At 40.6% G+C, this 13,918-nt stretch overlaps 1 protein-coding gene across 1 annotated transcript in view; it reads left to right on the top strand.

Annotated features, from left to right (window-relative positions):
• notch2 (notch receptor 2) overlaps nucleotides 1-13,918 on the top strand; it is a 40,992-nt gene that overhangs the window by 23,619 nt on the left and 3,455 nt on the right. The window contains exons 4-34 of the mRNA XM_026346461.1: nucleotides 5-227; nucleotides 384-517; nucleotides 984-1,106; nucleotides 1,794-2,027; nucleotides 2,415-2,570; nucleotides 2,666-2,851; nucleotides 2,934-3,047; nucleotides 3,180-3,293; nucleotides 3,486-3,719; nucleotides 4,737-4,847; nucleotides 4,941-5,133; nucleotides 5,560-5,705; nucleotides 5,790-5,903; nucleotides 6,030-6,149; nucleotides 6,300-6,452; nucleotides 6,564-6,792; nucleotides 7,694-7,895; nucleotides 8,088-8,241; nucleotides 8,552-8,736; nucleotides 8,863-8,995; nucleotides 9,238-9,492; nucleotides 9,648-9,760; nucleotides 10,546-11,072; nucleotides 11,181-11,522; nucleotides 11,624-11,766; nucleotides 11,881-12,091; nucleotides 12,399-12,480; nucleotides 12,596-12,749; nucleotides 12,849-13,168; nucleotides 13,262-13,409; nucleotides 13,719-13,816. Of these exons, the coding sequence (XP_026202246.1) occupies nucleotides 5-227; nucleotides 384-517; nucleotides 984-1,106; nucleotides 1,794-2,027; nucleotides 2,415-2,570; nucleotides 2,666-2,851; nucleotides 2,934-3,047; nucleotides 3,180-3,293; nucleotides 3,486-3,719; nucleotides 4,737-4,847; nucleotides 4,941-5,133; nucleotides 5,560-5,705; nucleotides 5,790-5,903; nucleotides 6,030-6,149; nucleotides 6,300-6,452; nucleotides 6,564-6,792; nucleotides 7,694-7,895; nucleotides 8,088-8,241; nucleotides 8,552-8,736; nucleotides 8,863-8,995; nucleotides 9,238-9,492; nucleotides 9,648-9,760; nucleotides 10,546-11,072; nucleotides 11,181-11,522; nucleotides 11,624-11,766; nucleotides 11,881-12,091; nucleotides 12,399-12,480; nucleotides 12,596-12,749; nucleotides 12,849-13,168; nucleotides 13,262-13,409; nucleotides 13,719-13,816 (5,651 nt within the window). The remainder of the gene's footprint in view (nucleotides 1-4; nucleotides 228-383; nucleotides 518-983; nucleotides 1,107-1,793; nucleotides 2,028-2,414; nucleotides 2,571-2,665; nucleotides 2,852-2,933; nucleotides 3,048-3,179; nucleotides 3,294-3,485; nucleotides 3,720-4,736; nucleotides 4,848-4,940; nucleotides 5,134-5,559; nucleotides 5,706-5,789; nucleotides 5,904-6,029; nucleotides 6,150-6,299; nucleotides 6,453-6,563; nucleotides 6,793-7,693; nucleotides 7,896-8,087; nucleotides 8,242-8,551; nucleotides 8,737-8,862; nucleotides 8,996-9,237; nucleotides 9,493-9,647; nucleotides 9,761-10,545; nucleotides 11,073-11,180; nucleotides 11,523-11,623; nucleotides 11,767-11,880; nucleotides 12,092-12,398; nucleotides 12,481-12,595; nucleotides 12,750-12,848; nucleotides 13,169-13,261; nucleotides 13,410-13,718; nucleotides 13,817-13,918) is intronic.

Below are 13,918 nucleotides of genomic sequence, written 5' to 3'. Positions count from 1 at the left end.
CCAGGACTGCAGTGTGAGTATGAAGACAGCTGTCTCTCAAGTCCCTGTGCCAATGGAGGAACATGCAGCTCTCTGTCTGGTGGAAACAGACAAACAGAAGGCTACATGTGTTTGTGTCCCCCTGGCTACACAGGTCCTCGTTGCCTTAATGACACAAATGAATGTATTGCCACACCCTCTATATGCCAGAACGAAGGAACTTGTGTCAACACCCTTGGCTCCTTCAAGTGAGACTATTTCTTATAATAACCCAATGAGACTATGCACTTTAAATTACTAGAAAATAACAATTTCTAGTAACTTAGTATTTTTTATTAGTTTGAACCTGATTTACATTGTCAAAACTAAAGCAAGTGAAATAATCAGATTTGCATTTGCTACAGGTGTATTTGTGCCCCGGGGTTTACAGGCCGACACTGTGAAAGCTCATATGTCCCTTGCTCACCTTCTCCATGCCTAAATGGAGGCACCTGCCACCAGAGCTCTGAAACCAGCTACTCATGCCACTGCCTTCCAGGTAATATGATTCTGAAATTCTTTTGTTCCTTCTTTTTTTCTTTAGCTCAAACTGAATTGAGTTTTTCCCCCTGGTTTTGTTACCTGATGAGAGAAAGGAAGGTCAACATATCATAAAGAGAAATATCGGAGTAGAATATTTATTGTAGTAAGAGAAAGGATTCAGACTGTAACTGGTATTTATCTACACATTAATGTAGCCATGAATTGTTGCATTATGTTGTTTGAGGTGCAAACAGTCTGATCCTGTTGGCTATGTGGTATTAGACACACTGTACTGTCAGATTGCTACAGTTCACAACAAACAGACACACAGGTGGTGTTTATACACTATCAGGACATGTTGTAATACTTAAGTTCAACAGGGGATATCATACAAAACCTGTTTTTGACTACATGTGTTCTGAAATAGATATTGAAAAATATTTTAATTACAACATGCACATAATAACTTTAATTTGTGCCAGGTTTCAATGGGACTAACTGTGAGAACAACATTGATGACTGCCCCGGGCATCAGTGTGCCAACGGAGGCACTTGTATGGATGGAGTCAATACCTACAACTGTCAGTGCCCTCCAGAATGGACTGGTAAGGGATTTGTGTATGTGTGTGGTTGTTTGTTTCTCAAGACCACTATTAATCCCCTCTTTGACCACCGTTGCTGTGGTTTCATTGTGGCGCAGTGTGTGGTGTTACAACACTGGAGTTTCAAATCCATGCAGGATTTCAGTGATTTTCCTTATATGGCTATAGATAACTTAAAACTTAACTTACATTTTGGGGTTTTACCAGCTGTGTTTTTAAGATGGTGGTGTATATTAGGTTCATGCAATTATCTTTCACGTTTTTAAAATGAAATCCACTGCAGATTCTTGTGTCTTCACATTTTCATTATGAAATATCAGCCATATTATTATCAAATGAAAATTGAGTCTTCACGTGTGTTGCTCCACATAAGGCGTGTCTCTGCTGACACACTTATGTGGCATACGCAAGCTTTCCGTTTGCAAAGCAAATATGCAAACATCAGCTTCCTTGGGTCTGTCTGAGTTTATGTAGCAGAGTATTTAAAAATGTCCATTGTGGATATTGTTCTCATACAGGGCTTTTTCAATGTCTGCTAAAATAGAGCTTTCTACATAAGAAGGTAATTATTAAAAAACACTAAAGAAATGGGTCAATATGTTAATTTCTCTACCAGAAACCAAGGATTGAAATAAGATCAAACTAAACAGAGTATTAACTGCATTTGTTTAATTTTTGCCCTCCACACAGGTCAACACTGTACAGAGGATGTGGATGAGTGTCATCTGCAGCCAAACACTTGTCAGAATGGAGGTACTTGCAGCAACCGAATTGGAACCTACGTCTGTGTCTGCGTTAATGGCTGGAGTGGACCAGACTGCTCCGAAAATATCGACGACTGTGCCACAGCTGCTTGCAGCCCCGGCTCCACCTGCATTGACCGTGTTGCCTCTTTTATCTGCGTCTGCCCTTATGGAAAGACAGGTGGGCCAGTAGTGGGAAACCACATGCAGATCTCTTTCATATGCCAAAAATGTATTATTTTCTTTATTATTGGTTACTGTTGAAAGTAGCAGACTGCTACGAGAAAAATCAAATTTCACCATATTCATGAAAGCTTTTGAGTCAAAGATACAAATCATATCACATGGTACACATGCTTTGATTTGTATTAAACTGTACCTCTATAAATAAACCTCTTATCAGCAGCAAATCTGAATCCAGTTTGTTTTCCTGGCACAACGCTGTGTTGAACATTTTCTGGGTGTATGTCTCAGCGCACACAAAACCTATTTGCACTGGAATCTGTTATTTAAAGGATTGAATATGTTGTTTTGAATTAATTCATTGCCCACATATTATTCTTTCCAGGTTTGCTCTGCCATAAAGATGATGCCTGTATCAGTAACCCCTGCAGACTGGGCTCACAGTGTGACACTAATCCCATCAATGGCATGTTCAACTGTAACTGCCCCCCTGGATATGTAGGCAACACCTGCAACACTGACAGAGATGAATGCAGCATTGGTGAGCAGAAAGGCTACTGTTCTTAAACTTCGATACATACACAACATGCGTTTCTGTGCTTTTCAGGATTCAAATCCTTTCCTCTTCATCCTCAGGTACCAACCCTTGTGAGCATGGTGGTCAGTGTGTGAACACTGAAGGCTCTTTCACCTGTAACTGTGCTAGGGGTTATGCTGGGCCACGCTGTGAGCAAGATGTAAATGAGTGTGCTTCGAACCCATGCCAGAACGATGGCACCTGTCTGGATCGCATTGGGGACTACACCTGCATCTGCATGCCTGGTATAATACTTGTGAAATAATATAGTAGCTCGCATTAGTAATGGCAGGAATTATAAAAACTTATTTCTCTCCATTCGTGCAGGATTTGATGGAACCCATTGTGAGATAGATGTGGATGAGTGTCTAAGTTCTCCCTGTCTGAACCAGGGTAAATGTCTGAACCAGGTCAGCCGCTTTGTCTGCGAGTGCCCAGCAGGTTAGTACATATGAAGCTCTTTTTATATGATTTTATGTGCTTTCTGTCAACTAAGAGTAAAAATGTATTTCTCTATGTAGTCCATCTTGTTATTTAATATATGAATTTGTTCTGTTGATGTTCTGTTTTCAGGCTTCAGCGGTGAAATGTGTCAAATAGACATTGATGAGTGTTCCAGCACACCCTGTTTAAATGGGGCCAAGTGTATCGACCAACCTAATGGATACGATTGTGAATGTGCCGAAGGTAAAAGGACATATACATTTAACAAGTAATAATGACTTGGTCCTAATTCTGTTGAGTGACTGCCATTGTCCTTTAAACAGAAAATTGTAAATTATACATTAAACTCAGTTTGACATGCAAACTGTCTGAAATAGTCACATGATCCATGGTGCAGTAGCTGTTGTTAATTTAAGAATACATGTCCTCTCCTAGGCTTCACTGGTTTACTTTGTGATGAGAACATCAATGACTGCGTACCAAAGCCATGCCACCATGGTGTGTGTAAAGATGGCATCGCCACCTTTTCCTGTGAGTGTGAGCCTGGATACACAGGCGTCATCTGTAATATCCAGATCCAAGAGTGCCACAGCAACCCTTGTCAGAACAGAGGACGCTGCATCGACTTGGTTAATGGCTACCAGTGTAACTGCCCACCAGGCACTGGAGGTATGTACCTATTGTGATTGAAGTAAATTCTTGTAGAGTAGATAACTTCATGCTAATTTATTTTTCAAAAAAGGGGTATAATTTAACATGTGGGATACACAAATATCAAAAAAATGACTCTGGAATAGATGATAAATAGTGTATTTTATCTGTTTCACAAGCTAATTAACATCCTTTTATCCTCCATGGCCTAAAAGAGGTGTTTCAGCCATGTCTGTAAAATACTGCGTGCTGTCATTTATTTTGTAGGGTTTCATACTTCAAATTTGCTCTTTTCCACAACATATAAACTCATCTTTCTGAATAATTTGTTTGCCAAATCACATTGATATGGTCCTTTTAGTTTTGTCATACTGGGTAAAACAGCTTGAATTGAATGCATAGACCCAGATCCCTCACATCTAGAGCTTCCTGTATAGCTTTTAAAGTATTGTAGAGTGTAGCACTCGGTGTGTGTAGTAGTCACAAGTCAAGCAGTGCAACCCCACATTACTCTATGGATTAGAAAGCTTAGTTTTGTACAATGTACCACCCTGAGGCCTGGTACTAGGTTCTGTACTGTACTCACTTTACCAAAACTGGTGTCAAGTCACCATGTTGAGTCTCACTTTCAGGTTTCATGCCCTCACTTCCCCTTCTCGGATGCCTTGTTTTCTCTCTGTTCAGTTTTTATCTGTCTCCCCATTTCTGTTTCTGTTATTTCTCTCTCTCTTGCTCTGTCTGACTTTAACAAAAATGCCTTTAATGGTGATCTCTTTATACTATGAATATAATATTCCACTTCTGTAGTAGAGCTTTTTTGTTTTTGTTCACATTTCTCAGTTGTTCCACATTTCTATGGAGTCTTCCTCCCCCTGGTGGTGGTTTATCACATTTTGTAACATACAGTAGTTGATCTTCTACAGTATGTCACAGGGTTGTGCTACTTTTTAAAATCTCAGCAAACATAATATGGACAAAAACAATATGTTTAGATAACCTGACTACAATTATAGTTCTTTTTTTTTTTTTTCTTAGGGCCACACTGTGAGACCAATGAAGATGATTGTGCTAGCAACCCCTGTGGAAATGGAGAGTGCCATGATGGCATTAATGAGTACAAATGTGTGTGTGCCCCAGGTTACGCAGGTATGTTTCTCTAAATTCCAGTAAAATCTGACAGTATTAAATTTTCACAAATGAAGCAGGTTGTAAACTCTATATAACTCTTCTTGCCAATAGGTGATAAATGTGACGTTAACATCAATGAGTGTCACTCTAACCCATGTATGAGTGGTGGAACCTGTGTGGACAAGGTCAATGGGTTCCACTGCCTATGCCCACCCAGCACCCACGGCCCTCTGTGTCTCTCTGGTACCGACCATTGTGCTGCTCAGCCCTGTGTGCACGGAGAATGTATTGAACAGCAACACGGGTATGTTAACATTGAAATGCAGCTCAGTTTTGGTCTTATGTTGTGAGATCCATCAATTTTCATCAAATTCAAGATCCATAAGGTAAAGAAACATTGAGGTTAGTGTAATTCCAGCAGCAAAGTAATTTTTCCTATGTTGTTTTATTTTAATGGTGTTTCCCTTCATGCTGTTTAGATGTCAAAGACTCTGCAGGTGGAAACTTTTGTACATCCTGCCTTGCTTTTTCTTGCCTGCCAAAAGTCCCCTTGTTCTACAAACTGGAGTGTCAGCACAATTAGTTAAATATAATGATACATGTAATAGCCATTCTTTAATTAATACATGAGTCATATAGCCTAAAGGCAGCCTGCTGTTATCATGGTATGTTTTAAGGTCGCCATGGCCATAAACATTTTTTGATTTATGTTTTTTTTGTGTGCGTAAAGGTACCACTGTGCATGTGAAGCTGGCTGGGTGGGACAGCACTGTGAGCAGGAAAAAAATGAGTGCCAGCCCAGTCCATGCCAGAACGGGGGCACCTGTGAAGACAGACACAATGGCTACACTTGTCGGTGCCAACCTGGGTTTAGAGGTAATAAAAGTTTGATTGTAGAATTTAAAGTGTTTTACCTATCAGTCAATACAAATTGACTTTAACAACCACCTATCTCATTAGGTGTGAACTGCGAGAGGAACATAGATGAATGTGCATCTGGGCCCTGTCTAAACCAAGGCTTTTGCATAGATGGTGTCAACAGTTACATGTGCCAATGTAGTCCACCATTCACTGGTTGGTGATATCATATTTCCACCATTTTAACATCTGCTTAATAGCATGCTTTATTTGAAATAATTGAAATATATTTTCATTCACTTGTTTTTGTCATTGTAAAAAGTGTGTGTATTTCTAATACAGGTAAACACTGCGAGTCAGAATTGGCTCCCTGTGCATCTCATCCATGTGAGAGGGGAGGAGTGTGTCATCCATCTGCAGACTACACCTCGTACACCTGTCGTTGTCCTGTTGGTTGGCACGGTATGTCTTTGTTTTGTGTATGAAATATAGCGTTTTATTTTTCGTATGTCTGATTCAGCTTGTGCGGCAGTGAGAGTGACGTCATAACTAAAAAATTTATTACTTCTTGATTTATCCTGTGCTAATATTTGTTGGTTTACAATTGTGTAGGTCAGCGCTGCAGTGAAGACGTGGATGAATGCAAAAGCACACCTTGCATAAATGGTGGCATATGCATTAACAACCAGGGCAGTTACACATGTATATGTCAACGTGGATACAGTGGACGAAACTGTCAGACAGACATTGATGACTGCTCACCTAGTGAGTTTAACTTCACTTTAAGTCCCAAACCACACAAGAAAGAAATTATGAGTTACACATGAATATAAGGCTGGGCAACAAAAACACTGCTCTCCCTCTTTTCCTCTGTAGACCCCTGCCTAAATGGAGGCACCTGTGTGGATGGTGTGGGGAGTTTCTCCTGTGACTGCCGCCTAGGTTTTGAAGGGGAGCGCTGTGAGACAGAGATAGATGAGTGTGCCAGCCATCCATGCAGGAATGGTGCTATTTGCCAGGACTACGTCAACAGCTTTGTGTGCCAGTGCCAACCAGGCTTTGATGGAATCCTGTGTGACCATAACATCAATGAATGCAGTGAGAGGTGAGACGCTTTTTCAGTAAATCTTCCACAATGCTAAGTTGTTCTGTTCTCATGCAGTCTTCATAAAGGATCTCTATTGTATCTCCTGTAACAACCTGAGGGAATTAAGAATGTCTAAATTAAATGTTGACTTAAAGTTGACTTTTTTTTTATATTCATGACCGCCTGAAGAAAATTGAAATATTTACTATGCACTATGTACTTTCAAAAAGGTGCCTAATGTGAGCGCGTGTGTTTTACATTTCATGGTGCCTCCATTAAATTCGTTCTTGCCACAGCATAGCCAGAGACAAATCAGGAGAGAGACATAAGTGTAACGGTAGTGGGGCACACAGTATACACAGACCCTTTCTTGCTGTCTCTGTAACACAGAGAGAATACACTGTGTGAGTTATTAGAACATCCTAGGCTGGCATTATAAAGGGAAATAAATATATGGCTGCTTTTTATAAAAGACACAGGCAGAACCTCTGTGTCCTTCTTCTCAGTTGTTCATTTTTGGGTTTAGCCCCTTTCAACAGCTAGCTGAACCAAATGTGACCTTCTTTAGTAGATCATTGCATGTCTGTGTGGTGTGGATGTACCACATGTTAAGGCAGTGGGTGTGGTAATTTAGGAGGATGTACTGTCAGATGTATCTAAATGAATTTGAATTTTAATATTTACCTGAGCAAATAGTGGATTTATGTAAATATCTAATCAACCACAGAGCATATAATTAAATGAGATTAGATCCAGATTAGATTTTTAATAACTTGACAGCACTTTTTTTCTTTCCTAGTTAATTTTATATTTGTTTGTTCTGCCTCTTAATTCTGAACTTCTTAAAGTGTTTCTCCACAACTGTATGTGTATTGTAGATTGTTAATTAGATACAACCTTTTCTGCCTTTCTCCTCCAGCTCCTGCCTAAATAATGGGACTTGCTTTGATGAAATCAATTCCTTCTCTTGCCGTTGCCGTCCTGGATTTTACGGGGAATTTTGTGAATACGAGCACAATGAGTGTGACTCTCAGCCCTGTAGGAATGGTGGGACCTGCACTGATGGCCTGGGCACCTATCGCTGCACCTGTCCGATGGGATACTATGGACAGAGCTGCCAGGTAATTTGTCTATGTGTTACTGCAAGTGTTCAGAGTGAGCCTGCAGGAAACATGCAAAAGCTTGTGTTGTATGTGTTGAATTTGAAGTAAGCTAAAATATTATATATGATATATTATATTAATATGCAGTATCATCTGTTGGTGCAATACTGAAAACTAACTTCAACTCCCTCTCTATTACTTTGTATGCAGACCCTTGTAAACCTGTGCAGCCAGGTGCGCTGTCACAACGGTGGTTCCTGCTCTCAGACAGGTACCTCATGGACATGCCACTGTTCAGTGGGATGGACAGGAATCTACTGTGATGTCCCAAATATATCCTGCCGTGACGTTGCTGCCAAGAAAGGTGAGCCACTACTCACTGATGAGTTGTTATCAGTGAAAACATGTTATTTACAGGTAGCATAAGGGCATATGCCATTGATATATTGATAATGAATAAATGATGGAGACGAAGATGGTAGAAAAGAAATCCCCCTTTTTTTTTTTTTATACAATTTTTTAAACTAAAGTATACTCTCTTATAAACCATGTATGTAAGTATATATACCTAAAAATTAAGTGTGAACCAAAATCTTACAATAGGAATTAATTATACACATAAAGTGTACAGTATTTATTCACCACATGTTCTTCCTTTTCCAAAAATCCTGTAGGTATTGAAGTGGAGAGCGTGTGTAAAAATGCTGGGCGATGTCATAACGTGGGTAATTCGCACAAGTGTCACTGCCAACCAGGATACACAGGCACCTATTGTGAAGAAACAGTTGATGAGTGCCAGTCAAACCCTTGTCGCAACAGAGCTACATGCAAGGACTATCAGGGGACATACGAGTGTATAGTAAGTTCATTCTCAGCTGTTTGTGTATGTGTGTGTTTAATTTGATGTTATCTATGTTGATGGTAAAGCAGCAACATTTTAGCTAAGGCACACAATAAGCTAACTTCTCTTATTTCATGACTCTAGTGTAAACCAGGTTTTCAGGGGGTGAACTGTGAGTATGATGTGGATGAATGCCACTCTAAACCCTGCCTCAATGGAGGAACCTGTATCAATCTCACCAACCAATTTGTGTGCTCATGCCCACCTGGAACACATGGTAAGTCTGTGCATAGCATAATGCACATGAATACATATAGAGACTACTTAAATTATTAATGATCACCGTTTAAAGGAGTTGAAAAATGCTGTTGTAAATCAGAGAATACCTTCTTGCATTTTATGGAAATATAACATGGCATTGATTGGAGCACATTGCACCATCCCATAAGACCTGCTGCTTTACTAGTTCTTGTATTGAGGAAAATATTGGACATATGATCACTTTTAATTATTTTGTAGGACTCAAGTGTGAAGTGAACGAGGATGACTGTGCCGTCCAAAAGCTTGGCTCCTGGGAACCACGCTGTCTGAATGGAGGACAGTGTGTGGACGGTGTAGGCCGTTACACATGCACCTGCCCTCCGGGATTTACTGGACAACACTGTGAGGGAGATGTCAACGAATGCCTGTCCAGGCCTTGTCATACTCCCGGCAGCTTTGACTGTGTGCAGCTGGTCAACGATTACCAGTGCCGCTGTCGCCTTGGATACACAGGTACATCCAATTTAGCTTTTTACATTTTTATATGTTTTAAAATGAAAAGAAATTCGTGCTGAATAGTGTTTTCATTTGCAATGTTTCAGTAATCCTTGTTAATTATTATTGATTTTCCTGTTGAATGGCTTTTTCCCCTCCCGTTTTTTCTCCAGGCCGTCATTGTGAGTCCATGGTGGATCTGTGTGTGTCTAAGCCGTGTCATAATGGTGGCACCTGCTCTATGAATATGAGCTCAGTTCATGGCTACACATGCTCTTGTGTTTCTGTAAGTTTCGTTAATATCTGACCTTTTCTGGCATTTAGGAATAACACAGTTTCAATTCATTCTCATCTTTTATGCTTGCAATGAGGCTTTACATTTCCATACACTCACAATTTGATCACAGATAGTGTAAACCTGCATTTTCATTAATAGTGTTCTTCCAAGTAACTTGTAGTGTGCCATAAATATAAATATTTATGCTTTTTGTTTAGCTTATGTTTTTGCACACATGCCAGAAACTTTACAGTTTTAACTGGTTTTAAAGTGGGGTGCCTGTAATAAGAGCTGGCTGACGAGAGATTACAATACAATATCAACCACAATTACTCCATTGCTTTGATAGATTCTCGTTCTGAAACTGGCTGCTTTACGCTTTTTTTCTTACTAGTCTATTAGAGTATTATTGATGACTTTGATTAATCAGTCTGATCACAGTGAAGACGTTACTAAGTAAAAATATACAGAGTGACTTTGGAAGATTATAAAGGGGGAGTATGACTGTATTTCCTCATCTTTTTCTTTTGCTCCTGTACTAGAACAATTCTTTTCACACTAAATGCTTGTTTACTCTACACTAACCTCTTGCTCCCTCTCTATTCTCTTGTTTGCTTCAGAGGGCCACACCATGGCTCAGGTATAGTGGAGAAGCAGCAAAAATTGAACCTGCAGTAGATATAGATTAGTTTAGAGGTTTATTCCTTTAAACATCAGCTACAAAGTTGTATTACCTGCACAAATTAAATTGACTGGACTATTATCACACTTCAACAATGTGTTGTGTTTTATAGGGCTTTACTGGGCCAAACTGCATCGAAATAGACTACAGCTGTGCAGAACTACGTTGCCAGAATGGTGGGCACTGCGTGAAATCATCAGTTGGCCATCTGTACTGCAAGTGCCCTGATGGCTTTAGTGGGCCATACTGTGAGGACATACAAAGGTGTCCACAGAAATGCCAAAATGGAGGAACCTGCATCACAGAACCGTCTAAACCATACCAGCACATTTGTCTGTGTACCTCACAGTTCTATGGACGATTCTGTGAGAACAAAAAAATAACCATTGCAACCTGCCCCTATGTGCAGTGTAAGCAGTTTGCAGGGGACAAAGTGTGTGACAATCAATGTAACAACCATGAATGCCAGTGGGATGGAGGAGACTGTTCGCTCAACTGGCGCCAGCCTTGGCTTGACTGCACTGGTGGTGTTCCCTGCTGGAATCTCTTCAAGAATGGACAGTGTGATAAGGAGTGTAACAATGCTGGGTGTCTCTTTGATGGCTTTGAATGCCAGGAGACCCAAGTGGCCTCCTGCAAGTATGTCACTCTGCTCTTTTTTTTTCATTGCTCTTATTGCTGTGATGCACAAATACATTTTAAAGTAAATCAACAAACACTCATCCTCCTTGCACTGTGTTTTTTCAGGTATAGCGAGTACTGCGCAGACCACTATGGTGACAAAAACTGTGACCAGAGCTGCAACACAGAGGCCTGTGGCTGGGACGGTCTAGACTGTTCTATAGACACTCCAGCCAAAATAGCGGATGGCACACTGGTTATTGTGGTCCTGCTGCAACCTGAGGAGCTACTTGGTGACTTAAAAGGTTTCTTGCGCTCACTGGGAGCCCTGCTGCACACTAACCTGCGGGTGAAGTTAGATAAAAATACAAAACCAATGGTATACCCTTACTATAAGGAGCAGGAGGAACGAGGAAGACCTGACCAGAGTGGCAGAAGCAGGCGGGAACTGGAGAAGGAAGTTATTGGGTAAGTATAGCTCATGACGAAATCGTCACATATTTATTAACTCAAAAGAAAGTCTCCAATTATCATTAATTATCTTTGAATTTTCCCACTTTACTGTGCAGTTCTGAGGTTTACCTGGAGATTGATAACCGTGAATGTTCCCAGAGCTCTGTGAACTGTTTCTCCAACACTAATGAGACTGCATCCTTCATAGCAGCAGCACACATAAAGTCTGAACTGCCTTACCCCCTGGTGTCTGTTCGTAGTAAGTAGGCCTCTCACTGGGCACTTTGTGCAATGTAATTGGCATGCTTTTAAGTAAAAACTTACATCACTTAAACACAAGTCAACTAACATTTATACTTGTCTTATCTTCCAGGTGAGCCAACGCAAATGGTGGTAGAACCCCCAGATATTCTGAAGTATGTAGTTGGAGTGTCTGTGGTTATTATTCTGCTTATCCTAGTTCTGGGGATGTTAGCAGCCAAGAGGAAGCACAAACATGGTGTCCTGTGGCTGCCTGATGGCTTCCTGGCAAATAAAAATGACAAGAGGAGAGAACCTGTTGGACAGGACGACTTTGACATGAAGTGAGTGGATATAAGGACATGCATCTTGAATTAAAAGTAAAACGGGGCATATAAAACAAAGTTATGATGAGAACTTATATCAAGAATTAGATATAAGTTAGAATGAACAAATATCCCTCTTATTTAAAATCACATTACAAAGTTGGACATTAAATAGTTTTAACAGCTGAATGGCATCAGTAGAAGGCTGTGTTCAAATCTGGTGTTGGTTCGAATGTTAAACTGAGCATGCACATTGTGTCCTAAAATAAATATTAGTACAATGAAATGTTACTACTGTTGTCACATTACACTGTTGTTACATCAGGAACTTCAAGACCCAGGATGGAGCAATGATTGATGCAGGTCAAAGGTGGCTAGAAGACGAGGCCCCATCCAAGAAACCAAGAGTAAGTGAAAAATAAAGTTGGTGGATCTAAATAATTCAAATTAAATTGAGAACCCTTTTTATGATGAATGGTTTTTGGTTGTTGTGAATGTTTCAAATTCTGTTGCTTTCTTTAGACTGAAGACAAACCTTTGCTGCCCATGGCTATGGATGGAAGTGTTGACCGAAGGGAATGGACTTTGCAGCACCGCAAGGCTGCTGATATCACACTCACACCTCCACAGGCTGACCTGGATGCTGACTGTCTAGATGTTAATGTCAAGGGACCTGGTAAGAAATCGATTTGGCTAATTTTCAGTCATTTGTTATGAATAATTGAGTTTAATTATTAACTACTGTTATTTTAATAATACTTTTTCCGTCTCTCAGATGGTTTCACCCCACTGATGCTGGCATCGCTGCGTAATGGTGGAGGCCCAGACTGCAGCCTGCATGGAGAAGAGGAGGAGGAGAGTGGTGGAGACGAACCAGGGCCGAGTGTCATTTCAGACCTGATCTCTCAGGGTGCTTCACTGATGGCCCAGACTGACCGCACAGGAGAAACTGCTCTGCACCTGGCTGCTCGCTACGCCAGGGCCGATGCTGCTAAAAGACTCCTGGATGCTGGAGCTGATCCCAACGTCCATGACAACATGGGCAGAACTCCTCTGCATGCTGCAGTGGCAGCTGATGCCCAGGGAGTCTTCCAGGTGAGACGGTTGCCTTTATAGTAATTAATTGATACTTCACTGAGGCCTTTCATTGTTACTCATCATGTCTCATGTATCTATGTCCTCTCTCAGATTCTGATTCGCAATCGTGCAACAGAACTGGATGCCCGGATGAATGACGGCACTACACCTCTGATCCTTGCAGCAAGGCTAGCTGTGGAGGGCATGGTGGAAGAGCTGATCCACTGCCATGCTGACATCAATGCTGTAGACGACCACGGTGAGAAAACAGCATTTGTTGTTGCTACCTTTTTCAGATGTCTTAATTTTGTCTTTAAATCTGTGATTGTGTTGACATTGCCGTACTAGTGAAAGGAATCTTGAAAAGGTTTTTAAGCAGGACAAGCCCTCAAATAGTGGTTTATGGCAATAAACGGTAGCCTTTAAGCCATAAAGTGCTCTGATTAGTATCTGAAAAAGCAGTACATACTATGATGTATATATTGATACAGCCACTAAAATGTAAACATATAATTCTGTTTAATGTGGATGTCCTTCTGTGTCCTTTCTTAATACTTGACCATTTTAGGCAAATCTGCTCTGCACTGGGCAGCTGCAGTTAATAATGTGGAGGCCACTCTGGTCCTTTTAAAGAATGGAGCCAATCGTGACATGCAGGACAACAAGGTGTGTTCTTTTGTTTAAAGTTGTGGTTTTTCAATTATTAGTACTGTATCTATAAATACATTGGAGTCTTTGCTAAACCAAGATATTTTTTCAGCACCCTGA

The sequence above is a fragment of the Anabas testudineus genome, chromosome 4 (assembly GCF_900324465.2).
Source record: "Anabas testudineus chromosome 4, fAnaTes1.2, whole genome shotgun sequence".
NCBI lineage: Eukaryota > Metazoa > Chordata > Actinopteri > Anabantiformes > Anabantidae > Anabas > Anabas testudineus.
The sequence above is the reverse complement of the archived record's forward strand: the minus strand, read 5'-3'. Positions and strand labels throughout refer to the sequence as shown.